Source organism: Prenolepis imparis, unplaced genomic scaffold (assembly GCF_030444845.1).
Source record: "Prenolepis imparis isolate NDT839.2.m4 unplaced genomic scaffold, iyPreImpa1.0 SCAF_11, whole genome shotgun sequence".
NCBI classification, from domain to species: domain Eukaryota; kingdom Metazoa; phylum Arthropoda; class Insecta; order Hymenoptera; family Formicidae; genus Prenolepis; species Prenolepis imparis.
The window spans coordinates 10,440,798-10,457,735 of NW_028141169.1; the positions used below are offsets into that span (position 1 = coordinate 10,440,798).

At 44.4% G+C, this 16,938-nt stretch overlaps 1 protein-coding gene across 2 annotated transcripts in view; it reads right to left on the reverse strand.

Moving 5' to 3' along the window:
• The window catches only part of LOC145943124 (uncharacterized), a 134,798-nt gene that overhangs the window by 3,566 nt on the left and 114,294 nt on the right, over positions 1 to 16,938 (reverse strand). For both annotated transcript variants that reach the window (XM_083050528.1, XM_083050527.1), the window contains 4 exons: positions 9,208 to 9,255; positions 8,438 to 8,905; positions 8,074 to 8,355; positions 40 to 7,954 (listed from right to left, as the gene is read on the reverse strand). In XM_083050528.1, the coding sequence (XP_082906654.1) occupies positions 40 to 7,954; positions 8,074 to 8,355; positions 8,438 to 8,905; positions 9,208 to 9,255 (8,713 nt within the window). The remainder of the gene's footprint in view (positions 1 to 39; positions 7,955 to 8,073; positions 8,356 to 8,437; positions 8,906 to 9,207; positions 9,256 to 16,938) is intronic.

Here is a 16,938-nt window from a genome sequence, read left to right on the forward strand (position 1 = left end):
TGGAATAAAGAGATAGATTTTCGACACTTTGATACTTACGTGCAATGAAGGCAAGGTCCAGACGCCGACTTAATGACCTCTCCTACTCGATACGCCTGACCACGGATCTGGCAGCCGCTTCGTCTCGCGGCACCCTTATAAGCGTGAGCGTGAAAAAGCGGCGGTAACGTGGTCGTGGTCGTGGTAGTGGTGGTGGTCAAATTAAGAGACATGGCCATCGATACAGGACATTCGTATCTAGGACAGCAGAAACCGCTGATCGGTTCCTCGTGGCAGCCCGGAATAGGCGGCGGGCAGCTTTGCTGCAAGCAGATGATGTCACTCCTGAAGCAGAAACAAAAGTCGCACGGGTCGTCCCTGGGTATTTGTTGCGCCGAGACGTAGACCTTGCCTCCGTATCGGCAGGTGCCCGGTCCGTAGACATGTTCGTCTTCATCGTAATCCTCGTCGGGATTCAAATAACTGCCGCCGTGCATAGGGAAATGAGGATTGTCCTCGCCCGACACGGATTGATCGGGATATTCCGGAATATGAGGTGCCAAAGTAGTCGCCGGTTGTTCTGTCGGTTCGTGGAAGGGAGGTCGTTCTGTCGATTCTACAGTATGATTGACCGGTCGCAAATGTTCCTCGTCGGATCCCAACGTCAATTCACCCTCCGCGGAATAGTCAGTGTCTGGCTTCACGGTAGCCTCCGGGAAGTGGTCAAAGTGAGGATGACCGATTTCCTCACCCTCTTGAGGATGAACAATTTCCTCTTCGGGAATTTCCTCCGTAATTTCTCCAACTGGTAATTCCGTCGATACCGGCTGCGTCTTTATGACGTGGTCCTCGATCGGCGTTTCCGCCGGTTGTTCGCCTTCTTCAGGTCTTATCGGGGCTTGAGTTTCGGCCTCTTCTGATGATGTTGGTCCGATAGTAGTTTTCTCTTCCGGCAATTCGATTGGCACGTCTGATACTTTGATTGGTCCTTCAACTGGCACGGCAACTTCCGAAACTGCTGGTTGTTCGGTTTCCGGATACTCTTCTGTTTTTATCGTTGTTTCGGGCGCATGTTCCGTAGTAGAATATTGAGGCTCCTCAGGTACACCTGGATGCGCTTCGCCTTCTTCAGGTTCGCTAGGCTGAATCTCTCCCGGTGCAACAGTTTCTTTTTCGGAAGGAAGAGGTTCTTCAGTCGGCTGTAATTTCGGTATCGATGACTGTTCTTCTTCGTGAATGGAAGTCGTTTCGACTGGAAGACTGGGTTCAGTAAAATGTGCTTCCTCTTCACCTGTTACAGAAGCTTCGCTTGGTTTCTCTTCTGGAATAACTTCTACAGGAGCCACTTCCTCTGGTAATTTCTCCTCCGTTACAGCACTTTCAATTGATTTCGTAGTAGTTTCTTCTACAGGAGCCACTTCCTCTGGTAATTTCTCCTCCGTTACAGCACTTTCAATTGATTTCGTAGTAGTTTCTTCTACAGGAGCCACTTCCTCTGGTAATTTCTCCTCCGTTACAGCACTTTCAATTGATTTCGTAGTAATTTCTTCTACAGGAGCCACTTCCTCTGGTAATTTCTCCTCCGTTACAGCACTTTCAATTGATTTCGTAGTAGTTTCTTGTTGCTGTTCAGATGATTCTGTTTCCCCTTCTGGTACAGCTATTTTTTCTGTTTCAGATGAAACTTCTGCAGACTTTTCGGTTGTGCTTACTTCGACAGAAACTTTGGTAATGAATTCCTCCAGTTTTTCCGTTGCACTCTCAGTTATAGCAGCTTCTTCTTCGGGTGAAAGTTTTTCCATTTCACTGGCTTCGGTCGCTGGTTTCGATACTTCTTCTTCTACGATAGATGTTGTCTGATATTCAGGTTTATGAGTGCTAGTTTCTTTTTCTTCTTCCTCTATCGATATAGTTGAATGTTCTTCAGATATCAAGCTCGGCCCGGTCGTCGCTTCTTCGCTCAGTGGACGCTCCGGCTCGCTTGTAATTCCTTCTTCAGGTTTCTGCTCTTTCGGCGCAATTGTTGTTTCTATTGGTTCATGAATTTTTATTTCAATTTCTTGCTCGGTATGTTCTTCCACGACAGGATATTTTTCCGTAGTTCCTGCAGGCGTTACAGCTTCCACTTTAATAATTTCTTCCGTGATCGTCGGTTTTTGTTCATCCGTTTCTTTCGCTATTTCGATTTCAGGTTCCTGTTCTTTTTCTTCCTTGTGAATTTCGGGGATAATAGTTTGTTCTTCCGTTAAACTAGGAATTTCCGTTTCTGGTTTGGTACTTTCTACAGTCTTTTCAGTTCCTATTTGCTCCTGTTGGCTCGTTACGCTTTCTGGCGTGACTTCTTCCGTCGAAATGCCACTTTCGGTTGGTTCGCCTTCACTAGGAATAACAGTCTGTTCCTCAGGATGCTCTTCAGGTTTCGTAAAGTGCTCTTCGATTGGAATGTGTTCTTCTTGTACAGCAGGTGCTTCGGGAATAATGGGCTGCTTAGTTCCTGCTTCTTCTAGACTTGGCTCAATTTCTTTTGTAACAGGTTGTTCGCCGGCTTCTTCTTCTACAGGGACAGACGTTGTTGGTATTTCCTCGGCTGTTGTATGCTCTTCGACATGTGATTCAGGTGTATGAGATTCAACTTTAGTCGTGGCTTCTGGATGCTCCTCAATCGAAATTTGCGTTCCTTCCGACTCGTGAATGATACTGGGCTCAGTCGGCTTCTCATGTTCTGCTTCTGTTACGGAAACTTCTTCAACTTCGATAGTTTTCACTGGTTGCTCCGTACTAATCGGAGATTCAGTTTCAGATGGTTTTTCTTCAGACAATTTTGTAACGGATTCTTCTTCGTGTTCTGATGGTTCCGTATGCTCTTCAGCATGTTCTGTTTCTTTCGTTGTTTCCGGCGATGTTTCTTCTTGAGAAACTTCAGAAGTAGATTCTTCGCTAGATTTTTCTAATTCCTGTTCAGTTGTTACTTCGCCAGGTATCTCTGCTTCAACAGGAGAGACAGGAATCGTAACATGTTCTTCTTCAGGAACTTTAGTTGAAGATTCCGGTTTTATTTCTCCTTTGCTTTCTTCCGTAGAAACTTCCACAGATTTTATAGTTGTTTGTTCCTCTGATGGCGCTTCCTCGGTCACCGTACGATCGTGTATCAAAGTCGTCGATTCGGCAGCAGGTGCGATCGGTTCCTGTGTCTCTGCATCGCTCGGAACAATGTCAGGTAATTTCGTTTGGATTTCTGGTTCCTCCGTTTGCGTAGCTTGTTCACCTTCAGCCGACGTAACTAATTCATGTTCCTTTTCCTCTTCAGGTGTAGTTTCACTTTCGAGTTTATGCTCCGTCGTCGGTTGGATTTCAGGAATGGAAGTACTCTCATATTCAATTGATTTTTCAGTCTTTTGTTCCTCTGAAACTTCCGGTTTCGCTGGTAACTCTTCTTCAATAATTGATTTTTCGGAAGTTGATACTGTCTCTTCTTCAGGCTTTTTCTCGCCTTCTTCAATCGACTTAAGCGTAGATTGTTCCTCGATACTTTCTTCCTCAGAAGATTTTTCTTTGATGGACGTAGTCTCTTCTTCCTTTTCAGTTCGAATGGTTGTAATTTCTTCCTTTTTCTCTTCTGTTGTGATAGGAGTCGTAATCTCTTCACCATGAGGTTCCTGTTCTGTAGATATATGCGTGGAAGTGATTATTTCCTCGCCGCTAACAGGAGTCTGTTTTTCGACAGCCTCCTCCTGCTCAGTTGAAACTGCCGATTCTGTTACACCTTCTCCTTCGCTAATTTTGCCTTCGGTAATTTCTTCTGTCACATTTGGTAACACAGTATATTGTTCTTCTTCGGGTACTTGACTGGCAGGCTCCTGTGATGTCTCAGGTACAGAACTAATAGTATGATCTTCAGGCTGCTGCTCAATAGATTGCACAATTGTAGTTGGTTGTTCGTAAACTGGTTCGACAGATTTCAAAGTTGTCTGCTGCTTCTCAGTTGTCAATTCTACCTCTTCTTCCGACGAAATGGAGGGAACAGTGACTTCCGCCGGCCGTGCTTCCGACGTAGTGATTTCACCAGTTAACGTACTATATTCTTTCGCTGCCTCAGTGGTCTCTGCGGCTGGTTTCTCTGTTGATATCTCTGCCGGCGTAGAAGTCTTTTGACCTTCCTCTGCTTCCGGAATATGCTGCTCGATTACGTGACTGTCGGACTCCAATTCGGAAGTCGGTGTTGAATCACATGCATACATTGGACAGCATGACTCTCCGCCGCTCGTGTAAACTGGCATGCAGTTTGATAAATGAGTCGGTGGGGCGGGGCACTGTACAAGCTCACATTGTACGATACTGCTAATACAACGACAACTCGTTTGACACGCATTCGCTGGCGGAACAGCCGAATTATTGCTGTAGGATTGTCCTTCGACAAGGCAATTACCTTCTCCCGGAATACCTGATGGACGAGGTGCGATCTCCGATGTAATTTCTTTCTCTGTAAGAGTTTCTTCAGGAATGCTCGTTTCGGTCGAATATTGAGGTATTTTCTCCGGTGGTATTTCAGTAGTAATTTTTATCTCAGGTATCTCTGTTGCATGTTCTTCTTGCTCTTCATGAATCGGCATTTCCGTGCTTGCAATTTCTTTCTCTTCGGGCTTCTGTGGTTGTTCCTCGGTAGCAGGCGCTTCAGGCGTTTCTGGAATTGCGCTTTCTTTCGTGGATATTTCAATAAGCTCTTCACCTCCTTCCTGGCTTAATTCTTCTTCCGTTACTAATGATTGTGTGGTCTGCTCGTGTGTCTCTGGTTGTCTTTCTTCCGAGGATACAGATTCTGTAGAAGGTATAATTTCTGTTTCGACGGAAACTTCACCTTCATGCTTCGTCGATTCTTCAATAGATCCAGGTGTCGTAGTTCCTTCGCTTACTGCAACTTCGGTCGATTTACTGACATCTTCTTCGCCTGTGCTGATAGGAGTTACAGAAATGGGTGCTTCAGTTTCTTTTCTTACATGTATTTCAGGCTGTTCTTCAATGATTGGTCCCTGAGTTTGTTCTTCTTGTTTTGATAATTCTGTTGTGATATTTTCTGGTTGTTCGCTCGCTACTTCAGCTTGCTCTGTTCTAGCTGGTTGCGTAACGGCTACGCCTGCGAGCGTCGTTGTGCCAGCAACTTCAGCCGGTTTTTCTTCCGGTAAACCAGATTCGGTAACAGCTTCTTCGGAAGGAATTGTCGTTTTCTGTGGTTCTACGTGTATTTTAGTCTCTTCTTCCTCTTCGAGAGATGGTTTCTGAGTTACTTGTTCTTCATCTCCCTGCTCTTCTTCGCTTGGTTTTGGTTCAACAGATTCGTGATCCTCCTTGCGGTCTGAGGGAATCGAAGGTTGACTCGGTATATATTCCTCGCTGACAGAAGGTTCAGTCTGTATTTTCTCTGTTTCCTCTACGGCCGGTGGTTCGGTAGATCCAGTTTCAACTACAGGAATTTCTGTTTGCACCTCCTCCGTGGATACAGGCACAGAGATTTTTTCTTCACTTTCTTTTTCAGCTTCACTTGTTTCGATAGGGTGTTGTGCGGGTAATTCCGTCTGTTCGATACTTGTAACTTCCGTTGGTTGCACTTCTTCAGGTTCCTTTTCTGTTATTGTTTCAGGTTGTTGTTCTTCTATACTTTCTGTTGATATGGTTTCTGTACCTTCTGCTTCCTCAGGTTTTTTCTCGATCGCAGGTGCCTCGGTTTGACTTTCTGTAGTAGCAGCTTCTTCTGAAATCTTTTCAGTTGAATACTGCTCAGGTTGCTCAGTTTTTTCTTTTTCAATAGGCGCTTGTGTTGTAAGCTTTTCTTCGGCTTCTTCTATTGTCTTTATCGTGGTTTCTGTTTCTTTTAAGATAGGTTCTTCGGTTTGTATTTCTTTCTCTTCTTCGGTTATGCCTGGTGAAATAGCAGATTGTTCTGTAATATGTTCCTCGAGTGGCTTTTCTTTTTCAACAGGAGTAATTTCAGTTTCTATTTCTTCGGTTTGTGACACGGTCGATTGTTCAGAAATTACGGTAATATGTTCATCTTTTGTTGCTTGTTCTTCTTCAAGACTCGAAGGCACCGTTGAATGTTCAGCTGGGATAGAAGTTTCTGATTCCGTTATGATCGGAGGTTGTGTTTCTATTTCTTCTTCCTTTGGCTGTTCCTTCTTTGGTTGTACTCCTTTCTCACTACTGATTTGTTCAGAAGAACTTTCGATGCCAAGTTCCTTTGTAGGCAATTCTTCCTTGACAGTTTCTTCCGTTGGCTGAATTTCTGTTTGCGGTACTTCAGTTTCGGTTTCCTCCGATGCTTTTTCTTCTGGTATGTGAGAAACAGTAGTTGCAGAAGATTCCGTGCTAGCTTGAGCTTCGGTAACAGCAGGACTTGTACTTTCCACTTTTGTTTCTTCAGAGGTCGTAGTAATTTCAGGAGTATGCTGGCTTGGTGGATTTATTTCTGTGACTTCTTCCGGTTTCGCACTTCCTTCCTCCGGTATTTCAGTTTCCTCCGCAATCGATTTCGTAATTTCTTCCGACGAGACTGATGTAGTCTCTTGTTCCTGCGGAGTTGTAGAAATTTTCTGTGGATGTTCAGTTACGAGATTGTCGGGACTAATTTCTGGACGTGTAATGTCGTGATAATCTTCAGTTACATGATATACATTCTCATCTTCCGCTTTTTGTTCCGGACTTCGTTCAGGAATCGGTATGCCGGTTGGACCTTGAACTGGAATTTTCAAAGTTGATTCCTCCGCACGTTGCCCTTCTGTAGTAATATGTTCCTTGTCTATTACTGGACTCTCAGTCAAACCGGCATCTTCTTTCTTAGCGGCTTGCTCTTTTTCAATTACTGCATGTTCGGATGTCGGCCGTTCTTCCGGCCGTTGTTCCTCTTCACTCTCGCTTATTACTGGTTTCTGTTCTTCTTCAACAGGTTGTTTCGTAGGTAAACTAGTCACTTCAGTCGACTGAGCTTCTTCCGTAATAGCGGCTTCTGTCAAATGAGATATTTCTTCTTCAGTAATAATTTTTTCAGTACTGGACGTCTCAGCCATAGTTACAGTTGTTTCTTTTATCGGTGCTTCCGTTTCAGTCGCCAAAATTTCACTCGTAGTCTCTAGTTTATCTTCGCTTTCTTTCATTTTCTTGGTTATAGATTCAGGAACTGTACTAATACCAGGCTCTTCAGCTTCTACGACCGGTAATGTTGTTTTCTCAACAGTTTCGGTCGAAATCTCTGGTCTTTCTGGCGTTTCCGTTACGCTAGCTTGTCCTTCTTCCGTTGTTTCTTCTGCTTTAGTTATCTCTGGAAGTTCTTCGTGTGGACTAGTAGCCTTCTCTAATTCACTTTCAGTCTGCGTTTCTTCGCTAACGGCAGGTTCAATCGGTTGTTCTTTTTCGACTACGCTCTCTTCTGTGCTTATGCGTTCTTCAGGTACATGTTCTGTAGTAACCGCTTCTTCTTCCGGTCGTAAACCTTCCGAGATAGACGAAGCTTCCGGTAATTCAACGGCAGGTGCTTCGGTAGCTAATCTTTCTTCAGTTTCTTGTATTGTCGTAGGCGCTTCCGTCTTCGTTGCTTCTGTTTCGGAGGGCACTTTGGTAGTTACTGCTTCTTCCGGTGTCACTTCAGCAGAAGAAGGACTGGACTCCTTTTCAATAGCGGTAGTTTCCGTCTCGGCTATAGCGTTCTCTTCTGCCGGTGGTGTTGCGGGTTGTTCTTCAGGTTTCTCGGTAAAAGATATGTGTTCCTGAGTAATGTGTTCAATAGTTCCTTGAATACCCTCTTCTTCTTCTCCTTCATGAGCGTGCGGTATAGCATTGTCGGCGCCTGGGAATGCTTCCTCCTGAGGCTGTTCACCCTTCAGTTGCTGATCTTCCTGATCGATTAGCATGGGAGACTCGGTCGTCAATAGATCATGTGGTACTTGTCCTTCATCTTCTGATAGCGTGGTTCCTTGTCCGTCTTCCTCTGTAATAAGTATACGATCATAAATGTATTCTTTAATGCGTAATGTTTATTGATTACCTCAATTAGATCGTTGAGTTATAATACATCGCAACCGTCGGTTATTACATGAAATTACTTACCGCACTCGTATATGGTCGGACAACATTCTCCTTCTGGTGGCGGTAAGGCCGTGCAATTCTTTCCATGCTCTTGCATCGGCGTTCCGCAATTTTGCACTGCGCAAGCGATTTCACCTCGGAAGCAATAACAATGCTCGCAAGGCTGACTCGAGTAAATCAGATCACCGTCTTCGTAGACTTTATCCTCGTGATAACATTGAGACAACGCGCCGGGAGGTAGAGTCGTGGTGACGATGAGCCCAGGAGTTGGACCAACCGTGGTGCTAGGTTCCTCATCATATTCTGCGCGAATAATCAATAATTGCGAGCGCACAAAATAACAGAGAAAGAGAGAGATATCGTAAGAGACGATGTAATTACTTACCACAATTGTATTTGATCGGACAACACACTCCTGCTTGATAGACCGGTTTACATCCCGCCACTTGTAGAGTACATTCTTGCATGACGCATGTGGTTCTGTTTCTGATGCAGTAGCAAAGCTCGCAAGGATTGTGATGCTCCACCGGCAGCATGGCGCCGTCTGGATAAAATCTCTCGTCGACGCGACATCCGTAATTATCGTGGAAACCGACCTCCATGGAATCCGTCGGTGCGCTCGTTGTCGACGTCAACAGTTGGACCGGTACTTCCGGACAAGTAATTACAGGACAGCATTGATCCGGACGCTTCTCCACCGTGCAATCCTGACCGATCGCTTTCGTAAATGGACAGACTTTCAGGTAACACATTAGCATTCGATTGTGACACGTGCAATTCAGACATGGTTCACTCGTAATGATTCTATCGCCTTCTTGATAACGCTGAAAGTTGAAGTAACATCCAGTAGCAGCTAGAAAAACATTAATTAAACGTCAATAATTATGTCAAAACTCTGAAATGTTATTGCGCAATTATGTAATGCAATTCTTATTTTTTTATTGTTTTATTGTTATTAGTTTTTCGCGACATTATCACGTCGCAAAAACGAGTTTAATAAACAAGTTTTAACTTTGCTATATATTAAAAAAATCATCCATAATACTCGAACATTCTAATTAAAGCACGACGCTTCTCGCGAAATGATCGCGATATGATTAATATATTAACGCCCGTATCGATTGATTAGATGCAGTTATTATGATATATACATACTTCCATCGTACTCTGCGACCTGTGTGATATCCGGATCGTATACCGGCGCTGTAATAAAAAAAAAAACATACGATTGTTAGTAATACTGAAAGATCAAGCGCACCGCGATAGATGCTCGTGCACGCTACGCAGAATTAAAGTTAATGGAAAGCATAAAACGGGATTACGCCGAATAAGCTCGGTGAAATTTGCAAGAGGGAGGACGTCAATGCGTCTCCCGCGTGCAATTTATCATAGTAATTACCAGCAGGACGCATTCGAGTTGTCTCTCTCTCTCGAAAGAGAATGTGTGTATCAAGACTTGACGCAGGACAAGTGGAAGTGTCATATGGCGCGAACACACGTGGGCGAATTCTCATTAACACCCTCGCCCTAGTCGAACGAGTTGTATAGCGAGTGCGTACAGAATACTGAATTCCCTTCGGCTCTCGTGCTCCTTTTCTCTCGCATATAATCCGACACGTACATATAACAAACGCGTATATATCTCCTCCACTTCACATTTTCTTCTTACGCGAAGGACCTTGGCAATTTTTTTTAGAATTGAAGTGTCGCGCGCAGGACTTTGAGTTCGATTGTTCCTGAAACGTGACAGGATATCTCTCTCGAGATATAATCACCGAGATGTTCTGGAAATCGCACAATGAGCCTTTTCTATTCGAGTTACATTCGCGTTCTCGTTTTCTCGAGGCTACATTCAGCTTTTTATCTTGGAGAGATTCCAAGCAACATCCGTGCAATAAGGTCTATTAAGCGCAATAGTAAATTTTTGCAAAAATGCATGATATAATTTTCTCGCACGTCCAATGATTTAGATTTTAGATCTTCGTAAATAATAGCTAAATTATTTGACGTACAAGAAAATTACTATGCATTTTTTAAATACTAAAACAATATTAAAATTATTATATTAATGTCAATTTTTAATATTTAAAGAGCAGCCAAAAATTAATCTATTGTACATTTGTATAGTACATTGTTCGCAGAATATTTTTATACCAAGCAGACACCAGCCTACAAATTCTTTTATTTAATATACATAATATAAGAGTGCGCCGCATAGGGTCCGCGGCGACATATTTTAGATCTTTTTTTATCGACAAAAATGATCGCGATTACGATATTGGTACGTGCGACGCGATCGGATTTATACGATAATTAACCACCAGAGACGCTAATCAATACACTCGTCCTTTCGCGGGCCGGCAAGAAGCGCGCGACCATTGATCACGAAGAATCGAAGAAGAGCACTGGAGGTGGAGCTAGACTGGCACTGCCAGGTTCGGAACGCGCAACGATACGTCGCGCCGAGTCGTAGTGGTGGGGCATTGTAGGGGTCGCGGCGTGGGAGCTCGGCGAATCACGTCGCAACTACATACCCCCACCAGGTCGTAGTGGTGGGAATATGTAGTCGCGACGTGATTCGCCGAGCTCCCACGTCGCGACCCCTACAATGCCCCACCACTACGACTCGGCGCGACGTATCGTTGCGCGTTCCGAACCTGGCAGTGCCAGTCTAGCTCCACCTCCAGTGCTCTTCTTCGATTCTTCGTGATCAATGGTCGCGCGCTTCTTGCCGGTCCGCGAAAGGACGAGTGTATTGATTAGTGTCTTTTGTGGTTAATTATCGTATAAATCCGATCGCGTCGCACGTACCAATATCGTAATCGCGATAGCTAAAACCCGGACGTCGCCGCGCGTCGCAAACGAAAAAAAATAACGCGAATGCAAGTGTTTCGAAATTTGTACGAGAAGGAGGCCCGGGGAGGCATCGGGCAACAAAGGAGCAACCGTATAAGGTGAGTAAATTTAAATTGTTTAATAGTTACATAGTTCCTGATTATTTTTTGAAAGAGTTTTGCAATTTTTATAAAAAAACATACTTTCAATATCGAAGATACGTTTTTTTATCTATAAATTGCAGAACTCTTTCAAAAAATAATCAGGAATTATATAACTATTTAAAAGAACCTTAAAACTCTGCTCAAAACTATTGGAACTCGATGTGTAAAAAAATGTAAAGTTGGCACCCCTATTTTTTGAAACTGACTTTCGTTATCGTAATGACCGGAACTATTTCTAAAAATTATCAAGAACTCTTCCTATGGTTTAAATAACTCAGAACTCTTAACAGAACTATGATAGCATAACATAGGGGTGCCAACTTGACACACCCATTTTTGGCTGCTCTTTAAATATTAAAAACCGACACTGGTTCGCCGCACTCAGCATGAAGCGCGTGCTTATAAAATGCATATCAAATAAAAAAATTTGTACGCTGGTGTCTGCATGATATAAAAATATTCTGCGAATAATGTACTATACAAATGTGCAATAGATTAATTTTTGGCTGCTCTTTAAATATTAAAAACCGACATTAGTTCGCCGCGCTCAACATGAAGCGCGTGCTTATAAAATGCATATCAAATAAAAAAATTTGTACGCTGGTGTCTGCTTGATATAAAAATATTCTGCAAACAATGTACTATACAAATGTGCAATTTGTGGCTGCTCTTTAAATATTAAAAATTGATGCTAGTTCGCCGCGCTCAGGATGCGGCGCATGCTTATATATTATGCATATCAAATAAAAAAATTTGTACGCTGGTGTCTGCATGGTACCAAAATATTCTGCAAACAATGTACTATCGAAATATACAAGAGATGAATTTTTGGCTCGTCTTAAAATATTAAATGTCGACAGTTTGTAGCTACAAAGTATCGACACTTTAAAAGGATATTTAATATTTTAAAAAGAGTCACACACACACAAATTCATCGCTTGTATATTTTGATAGTATATTATTTGCAGATTATTTTTGTATCATAAACATGTGCGTACAAATTTTTTTATTTAAAATACGTAATATGGATAAAAAAAAATCGCTATTTATATCTTTATAAATAACAACTGAATTATTGGACGTGCAAAAAAATTATACTACGCATTTTTCTTTTTAAGAAAAAAACTTGCTATCGAACCCAATAGGTCTTGTGTGGAAGCGAGAATTAGCATTCCGCGACGCAGGCGATTTCCAATGAATCGAATTGTACCGGGAATCACGACGACCCAGGCTTCGGGTGAATGGAAAGCCTCTTCGTCAATCCCACGAGCGAATCGGGGCCCGAGCCGCGTGCCTCCACGTTATACGGAGCCATCACGTACGCGTGCACTGTGGCCTACCGAGACGATTCTTGTCTCGCATAATGGTCGGGCTAAATTATTACGTTGCACCTTCCTCCGCGGAGACCACGGTCAAGGTGTCGTGTAATCCCGATTGTAATCTCCGTACGTGTTCTTCATTGTGCGTGCGCTAACTACTGACAATACTCTTACACAATACGATTATTCAACGGAGAAGCAGCTGCATGCTCGGCGCAGTAATTGAACACAATAATGAAATAATCAAGTAAGTCGGTATACCGATCGATATAAAAACTGCTTATCCGAGATTTGTTCGATACCGTGACGAGAAAGAATTGAAAAGGAGAGAAAAGAGAATATTTGCTTTCCGAGGGTAATCGTCGTTGATTCGACTTTTTCTTAGAGCCGAGACGAAGACTTGTCGCATCTTTCGAACGGTCCATCGAGTCTCTTACGACGATACGCACCAAAAACCGAGCGACTGCTTTTTGCCGCGCAAGCATTTCCTTCACTTCTTCTCGGTTCGCTGACGAACGATAAATTACCGTCGGCGAACTAACGGGATGATCATTGAGTGCGTACGACCGGGAAGATGCTGGCAAAAAGTTGCAACGCATTTCGACTGTGATAACGGAGAATTGCATCATAAAATGCAGCGCGATGATCTCGACATAATCGATCCCACGTACCTTCCGACACTTATTGTTTCTTACTCTCTTGTGATCGATAACCGTGTTCTTTTTTTTTATTTTTTTAAAGAAGCAGCGAGAGTCGTTCGATAAATCTCGCGCAGCGAGATAATGTTCTACGCTTTGAATAAAAATGCTATTTCGCGAATAAGACGCGTCATACAAAACGCTCTAAGGCTCCGACCCTCCCTTTCTCGAGATGTACCTCGAGAAGGATACGCGGGACCCTAAATCAATCTTGATCGCGTAGAAAAAGGACGACGTGGGAGTTTATCGGTATCAACAATAAACGCATCTTCTCTCGAATATAATTTCCGCGCGCGAGATTTATATCCTCTCGGCCGACTAGCTCGTAATCGAGGACAGAGAATACACACATATATATTTTATATACATATATCTCAAGAAATCGCGGGAAGAGTCATTATGTAAGTCGACGTAGTCGCCAAGAGAGTCCTCCGTTTCCTCTTCGTCAGCTCTCCCTCCTTTCTCACAATTGTCTCGCTCCCTTCTCGACTGCGACCCTCTCGATTCCTCTCCCGCGAGACGTGTCTCGACCTGACCCGTCCCTTTCTCCGCGTCCGCGTGAGCGCGAATGCGATGCTATTACACTCTGTAGAAGAACACGCTTGCGCTCGGGTTATGAAATCATCCCCGGCGGCCTTGTCTCGCGAAAGTTCATTACCATCAACCGCACACGCTCCGATGAACACCTGGCACCGCAACCGGCCCCTGCCCTGGTGTGCATTGCATGCACGAAATTCTGCATCTCCTCCAAGGTCGCGGTTTCCTTCGGCCGTGCGCTTTCCGGGGACCGACATAATCCGCATAACGCTGATGAAAAAGATGGTGGAATAATTTCATCCCCGGTTGCGCGAGAGATAGAGAAAGAAGTTCGTCTCTATGCGATGAAATTTTCTCTCCGAGAGAAGACTCCGGAAAGAGAGGCAGACTTCATCCGAAGCGGGAAGCAACAACACCTTTCGCGGTCGCGCGAAACGTTACGCAATTTTATCGGATAATTCTATCGAGGCGAATTCCGAGATTATGGAGAAATGACGAGTTTTGTGTACTGGATGTCGTTAATGCCAATGTCACGGCGATCGAGAATGTAACGCCGTGGAAACCTGGCCGACCGGTTTCTGGCGTAATACGCGCCGCCGTGTTTCTCTAGCGTGTCGGTCCCCTCCCTTCCCTTCGAGGACAATCATAAATTATATCCTCCCAATCGAGTTCATTGCCACTTCCTATATTACGAGGCGAGTAGTCCGCGCGCCGTTAGGTCCGGTAATGAGAATAATTCTTGGACAAAAGAAACGCTCGTTTCCGATAAGGGAAACTCGAGAGAGATCTTTGAACCGCGCGATTCACTTCGCTGCACGAGAATGTCCCGGGCGCGTGTATCCAAGCTCCCTTATCGATATCGTCCCTTAAATTAATTTGCGAAAGCTGAACAACCCCTCCTTCCCCCCAATTTTCCAAAATAGATCAACGCGACCGATTTAATCCCCGCGCGCTGACGTTGCACCCACGCGTTCCGTTATATCCTTCGTCGGATGACCGCTGCTGACCTCGCCATCTCGGTAAGTAGTCAAGAAGGTACACAGACGAGAGACAGAGAAGAGAGCTCGGAAGAGAGGAGGACGAGGGAGTGGAGTCCTCTTACGATGTACCGGTTACAACAGATCCTTTCTATACCCTCTTATCTCGCGAGAGCTCTTCCTCGTCTGAATTGGCGGCGCGAAATGTATTCGCGCTCTCTATTAAAAACGCATTAGATCGAGTCAAAACCTTCGCTATTCCGCTCCCGAATGCAAGAAGAACTCACGACAGATTCATACATCTTCGTGATACATAATTCGAGTTAATTGAGAGATTAGATTTGTAATTTTTCTTTTCAACCGTGTAAAAATCGTTTGCACATATATGCGCATATGCTTATTGATCGGCTTGCACAATCGCGTCTTGTACACGAATATTCGAGTACGCTTAATAGACGCGTAACTGTAAGCGATCCCACGTAACATATATCTCCCGGCGCATATACATTTTTATGCACTCTCCGGTTGTGCTGTCCGGATTCTCTTCCGCGACTCGGGTTCGCCGCAAAAGAGAAAGGGAGAGACAGAGAGAGAGAGAGTCTGATGATGCTTGACGATAACGACACTTTGCCAAGCATTAGGCATAAATATGGAACGCCTCGGGGGTCAGGTGCGACCCCGTACGTGGACCGTAAGTGGTGAACGGTGAGGTACGCGGTCAGTGACATCCCGACGTGGGCACGCCGAGATTGACTACACCTCGGGGCTTACAAGTTTGACCAGAATTCACACAGCATCGCGTAGTTGCAGCCGCAGGAGGAACCGCTATGCGAACGGACAGCTGTGTGTCGAGACGCATCTTTTTTTTTTTCCTCCGTCGCCGACTTCGGATTCCGAAATTGACTTCTCTGCTTGTAAGATTTCTCTCTCTGTCGCATTTTTCCCATCTTTTTTAATTGTAAATGAAAGAGAGAGATAGACGTAGGAAATTAGATAAACTCGCGAGGCAATGTAATAATTTTAATAATCTTACTAAAGTAATTATCTATGATACTTTTTATTTTTGCCAACTGCCGTCTATTTCTTGTCAGGCATAATAAAGATATCGCGTAAACATGTAACAATTTAATGTGGGCACGAGAAATTGCAAGGGGCGATCGTCGCTCATAATTTTCCACCGTAATGCAATCTGATGTACATCGAGTAGATTCCGATAATCTAAGAAACGACAGATCCGAGAAGTTACAAAACGATAAACTTTTTTTTCCTCGATAAAAACCTGTTGCCTATTCGAAGTCGGCGATGTTTCTGATTTCCTTTGAATGCGAACGTCTTCGCATAAATGCCCGCTGTCACAAGGAAGATACATAATCCAGTAAACTTGTCCGTCGTCTGATGGATCGCCGGTGATCGAGCACGTTGATCTCGATCGTCCTTGCCGTCTGCTCGAGAAAAGCTCGAGAACAAATAGCAAAAATAAAAAAAAAAGGATACGAGCGCGCGCGAGAGAGAAAGAGTCACAGAATCGCCTGGCTATTCCCGGGGTGAAAAAAAGGAGAAGGAAAAAAATACAGAGAGAGAAGACACGCCGAGTAAGTCGCGGAATTCAATCGATCCCGTCCGTTTAACCACACCTGCTCTTCGTTGAAGCACCGACGGCCGATTGATGAAGGGGAGAAGCAAAACTGACGCATCCTCAATAAGCCTTCATTGACGATGCAACGTTTTTGCACGCGGCCGTGTTCGTATCGTGTATTTCCGAGAATGCTTCTCTCTATCTATCTATCTATCTATCGATCGATCGATCGATCGATTGATCGTCGTGAGCGCGCTTGGCGCGAAATAGATTCGACTTCTTTGCATACCCTTTTTCCACGACCGCAAGAGATTACTTTCTCGAATAACGAATTACGAGAGCGATGAAGCCACTTTTTTTCTTCGATCGAAGTAACATTTTACGAATTTGCGGTCGACATAATCTCGCGCTATCGCCGTTTTTCTACCCTGGAAATACTTCATGACACGACAATTTGAAGAGCCCGCTTCAACCTGGATCGTCTTGCTTCGATATCGGTAGCAGGACCCGATCGAGAGGAGTATCCAGGCGTTATACCGTTCGAAACCTGCTCGACGTAAAGGGAAGAAGCTCTCGGCGCGATACTTCGCGGAACGAGGTCTCACGGATAGGAAGGAGACGCGACCGACCGCCCGAAGACCTGAGTATGGCCGAAGAACGAATATGGTGTGCCAGGTCCATGGGAAAGCACCTTGGGCCCCGACACAGCCGGTGCCAGAGGTGAGCATTATGAGGTAATGCTCTCTCTCCGTCGTCGGAGAAGAAGGGAGGCGCACGCGG